At 47.9% G+C, this 4,835-nt stretch overlaps 1 protein-coding gene across 1 annotated transcript; it reads right to left on the bottom strand.

Annotated features, from left to right (window-relative positions):
• Positions 1-233: 233 nt before the first annotated feature.
• Positions 234-3,700, bottom strand: LIAT1 (ligand of ATE1; the record flags this gene model as incomplete). The annotated part of the gene is made up of 2 exons (XM_080922939.1): positions 234-715; positions 3,496-3,700. The coding sequence occupies 2 exons, from the start codon at positions 3,698-3,700 to the stop codon at positions 234-236; spliced, it is 687 nt and encodes a 228-aa protein (XP_080779065.1).
• Positions 3,701-4,835: the final 1,135 nt, after the last annotated feature.

Genomic DNA, 4,835 nt, shown 5'->3' with positions numbered 1-4,835 from the left:
TTAAGGGTGTGCACCACCACTGCCCAGTCACACACCCTTAACCACTGAACCACCTGTCCAGTTCCAGGGGCACCTTTCTCAATAAGGAAGGCGCTTCTTGGTGCCAGAGTGCCAACCCCCACACCACAAGCATCGGCTTCCTTCAGGTTCAGGTCTGATTGCTTTTTATTATGATTCTTTTTAAACATATAAACGTGTAGCAAGGAGGAATTTGGCAGCAGGGAGGACAGATATCACTCTGCCTCAGTGGTGGCTAATTCTGGGTGTAGGAGCTTCGAGGCCTCAAAGTAGCTATGCGCATTGTCACCCTTAGAGCTGGACAGCTTGCTGCTGGGGCTGCAATCTTTGTCTGAGAGGTAGGGCAGGTTCTCCCCGCTCTCCTCCACGCAGAGATCCGAATGGAAGCCCTTGAGGGCCATAAGGCGGTACCTCTTCCTTCGGTTCAGCTTGTAGATGCGGATCCTTTCCTTTTCTGCCTCAGGGTCAGTGAGAATCCCATCCCAACGCAGGCTCTCATTGATCTGGCTGGAAAGGCTGTCTGCTATTTCAGCGAAGCAGGGGTGACTGCTGCTGTATGAATAGGAAAGGGTTTGCCGATTTTCCTCTTTGTCTCTGGGCTCTGCTCTCAAGCCGTGGTCTTTGTGGGGATTTAAGATGTCATGGAAAGATGAAGAAAGAGGTTGATTCTTCCGACCTCGACTGTGATGTTTATCTGCTGAAAAGACAAGGAGACAAGTGTTTAGAGCCCAAACAAATCACCAGCGATGTAAGAGACCTCACTGCATTTACCCAGGGTTTAGAAGGCAGGGACCTGGGACGTCACCACTGCTGGGGTTCTCTGGTCAGGGGGCGAGATACCGTTTTCTTTTTGTGGTGATGTAGACTGCACCCAGACCTTGTACATGCTAAACGCAAGCACTGATCTACAGGGCAGTCCAGGAGCCAAGCAGGCCTTGAGGCTTCAGTGTCCATCAACCCACGAGTGATGTCAGATCTGAAGGCCAGTCTGACCCCTGGGGTCCTGTTCCTTCTGCCATATCTGCTGTCCTTCAACTTAACCTTGCTACATGCTCACCAAAATACTTCCTAGGTCTGACTCTACACCCATCTAGACACTGTAATGGTGAAAGAGACAGAGGACAGAGCTTCCTACATAAAATAATGTAATCTTTAGTATACTGAACCAAGAAGAACTCTTTTTTTTTTTTTTTTTAATTTAGTCATTTAACAAACTGGGTATTTCTTTTTTTTTTTTTTTAATTTAATTATTTTACAAACCGGGTATTACTTTTTTTCTTTAAAAATGATCTTAAAGAGTATATGTGTGTATATGTTGCTTGAACATATGTCTGCTGTGTACCATGTGTATTCCTGGTGCCCAAGGAGGTCTGAAGAGGGCATCAGATCTATCTCCTGGTCCTGGGAATTGAACCTGGGTCCTCTGCAAAAACAAATATCCTTAATAATGAAGCCATCACTCAACCCCTTTTTTCTTTCTCTTTCTGTTTTGTTGTTGTTGTTGTTGTTGTTGTTTGTTTTTTTTTGCTTTTTTTAAGATGAATCTTATATAGCCCCAAGTAACTTCAAACTCCCTATATAGCCTGGGATGACCTTGAACTTCTGATCCCCCTGCCTCCACACCTCCCACTGGTAGAAGACATGCAAGCATATGCCACCATCTCTGGCTTCTGCTTTGCAGGGAATGGAACCCAGGGCTTTGTGAGGGCTATACAAACATGAGGGGCATGCCTGGCAAAGAAGCACTTCTGTGTGGCTTCCTGCCCTCCTTCTCCTTTGCCTTCTCCTCCCCACTCCTGTCCTCCTTTTCTTTCTTCATATTAATAACACTGCAGAATTGCTTGTCAATTGCTATAAATGGTGATTCTTTATCGACTCCTATTGCAGGTTTACTTTATTTTATTTTAGAAACAACTCAAGAAAAGCAACTGGAGGGAGGATAAAGGCAAAAATAAATAAATAAAAGTTCAGCCTTTCTTACCTTCCTACTCTCTGAAAACTAACTGGTGTCCCCTGCTGACAGCCTGTGGTACACAGCACTGTAATTCCTACAGTCAAAAGTTGCGATAAAAAGACAAAGCATGCCTCCATGTTTGCTGACACACAGGGTGGCTTGCTGCCTTAAGCTCCGCCCAAAGAAGTAATATAAGACTCCCATAGCTCCCTTCCCCAAACCACAGGACTGTGGGAAAACTGCTGCTCCTTTCGCTGACTGCTGTGCACACCAGGACTAGCCGGATCAGGTGTCAGGGCCACTTTCCTGATGGCCAAAGCCACACTGAAGTTATGTCACTCACAAGCGGGGCCATTCTGCATTAGAGCTGTACTCTTCCTCAGAGTGGGCTCGGTGTCTTTGCTGGGTCATCTGGAAGTTCTATGAGAGAAGTGTGGGAAAGCCAGGGACTCTGAGCTCCTGGACAGTGCTGGTGTTTGTGTGTACAAGCTAAGGTCTTGGTGGTGGAGACTGAAGTCTGTGTTGTGGGAGTGGTATCTGGACATCTATGAATGTAAGGGCCTAGAATACCTGCCTGGGTATAGTGTTTGGGGTGTGTCTATGCATATGAGTATCTAGCAGATCTGTGTGTGTATGATGCGAGGGTGTAGTTATGCATGTGAGTTTCTAGGATAGCTGTGTGGGTGTGATTTCTGGGGGTATCCCTGCATGTGAGTGCCTAGTATCTTTGTAGGCATGTAATTTGCGCATGTTAAGTGTCTAACGGAATCCACACGTGTGCAGACTGCATGTGTATGCATGATGGAGCAGACCGTATGTTAGGTTTGTCAGATCGTGTCATATTGCTATGAGAAGGCAACATAAAGAGCGTCGGTGTTGACAGGAGGAGGAAGTGGGGGCTGGTGTGAGTTTATGCCGTACACAGCTGTCTCTCGGCGGAACTCATGCAGAGAAGATTCTGTATACATTTACCTGGAGTTGGTTCCTACGCAGCACCAGACACATGCACCCTTTAAAGGGTAAAGGAGTTAGGGGGGCACCAGTGGGGAGCCTGAAATCTGTCCCTGTGTGAGAGTGAATATCAGCTAGTTATCTGTCCATCTGGGCTAGTCTCTGGGAACATCTATAGTAAGGATATGTTTTGGCAGAGGGGCGAGGGAGTTAAGAGGAGGTGGGCAGAAGAAGATCACTCTTTGAGGGGCTGGACGCTCTTGGGGTGGGTATCTGTATGGTCTCTGTGTGGGTAACCGCACACAGGGATGTTAGATGTTGAGGGTTCTTAGGGGAGGGTGTGGTCTCTTTGGATGTACTGGGAAACTAAAGTTGGTAGACTTCTGTGGTAACTAAGGAGTCTCTGTGCTGGTGAGAGCACATGGTCTGTATGGGTAGATCTGGACATCTCTGGGCTGCCCTAAAGTGTCCTGTCAGGTTTCTGGCCTGAAGTGGCTACCAGGTAGAGGGGTATCTATGGGAGGAATCTCAGGTCTAAAAGCCTAGGTAGCCTCCCTAGCCGCTCCTCTTACCGTCGCCCTTGCCCGATCCTTTAGACTTTTTCTTCTTCTTTTTCTTCTTCACCTTCCGTTTGGCCAGGTCAGAGGAGGTGCCCACGATGGGGGGCAGCTTGGACCCGGGGGAGCCCTCAGCACCGCCTTCCCGCGCTTCCTCTTCCTCCTCATCCTCGCCCTCCTCGCCAAACTCCGCCGCCCCAGTCCCACCACGGCCGGCCATCCGCCCGCGGGACCGCGACCTGCGTGCCCGGAACAGCGATGACCCGCGCCAGGCGGGCTCCAGGCACTCACTGCTCACTCAGACCACGCGTCTCCATGGCGACCACTCAACGCTAAGCGCACTACTAAGGAGTTGCCGCCAGGGGCACCCTAAGGCTCTAAATGTACGCATGCGTATTTTGATCTGTTTGAGACCTGGGGAGTGCTCAAGACAAGGCAGTATAAAGATTATTAATGCTTGGTCTGACAAGGACATATCTCATCCACTAATGCGTGATCTAAAACACTTAACGTTTTTATTTTTTGAGACAGGGTCTCATGTAGTTCGAATTGGCTGGTCTTGAATTCCTCATCCACTTGTACCCTCTCTCAAAGGCTGGGATTATAGGCATGAGCTATTGATGTCTGGCTCACCCCGCGCCCTGTCCCCCACTCACCAATTTAATAGATTGCCCAGTATGGTCTGGAACTCACTGTAGCCCAGGCAGACCTTGAACTTACGATTTTCCTGCTTCAGCCTCCCCAGTAAACTAAGATTATATGTATGAGCCACCAGACCTGGCTCCTCATAAAAACTATTTGTTTTTTTTTTTTTAAAGATTTATTTATTATATATAAGTACACTGTAGATGTATTCAGACACATGAGAAAAAAGAGGGCATCGGATCTCATTACAGATGGTTGTGAGCCACCAAGTGGTTGTTGGGATTTGAACTCAGGACCTCTGGAAGTGCAGTCAGTGCTAAATTGTTTTCTTTAAAAACATTTTAAAATATTTATTAATTTTTATTTTGTGTGCATTTCTCTTGATTTGTATATATGTGTGCCTCTTGTTGCTCTAGCTGCATGCCTGTTATAATCGACTTGAGCCCTGGTGCACAGGTCCAAGCTAAGTAGACAGACGCTGAGTCCTTGGGCCGGCACTGACGCATCTCCTCCACACCAGTACGGGCTCGGGAGTTCGAAGAGTGCACCAGATCCTTTGGAACGTGGGTTACAGATGTCTGTGACTACTGAGCCACCTCTGAGTACCCCACCTCTACCCCCATGACAGATCTTATCAAGACTGTACGTAGGCTCAGTAGCAGGGCATTTACACAGTGTGCAGGAGACTGAAGTGTCCCACCCGCCAAACC

This window comes from Micromys minutus (genome assembly GCF_963924665.1).
Source record: "Micromys minutus genome assembly, chromosome: 10".
Lineage (NCBI taxonomy): Eukaryota > Metazoa > Chordata > Mammalia > Rodentia > Muridae > Micromys > Micromys minutus.
The sequence above is the reverse complement of the archived record's forward strand: the minus strand, read 5'-3'. Positions and strand labels throughout refer to the sequence as shown.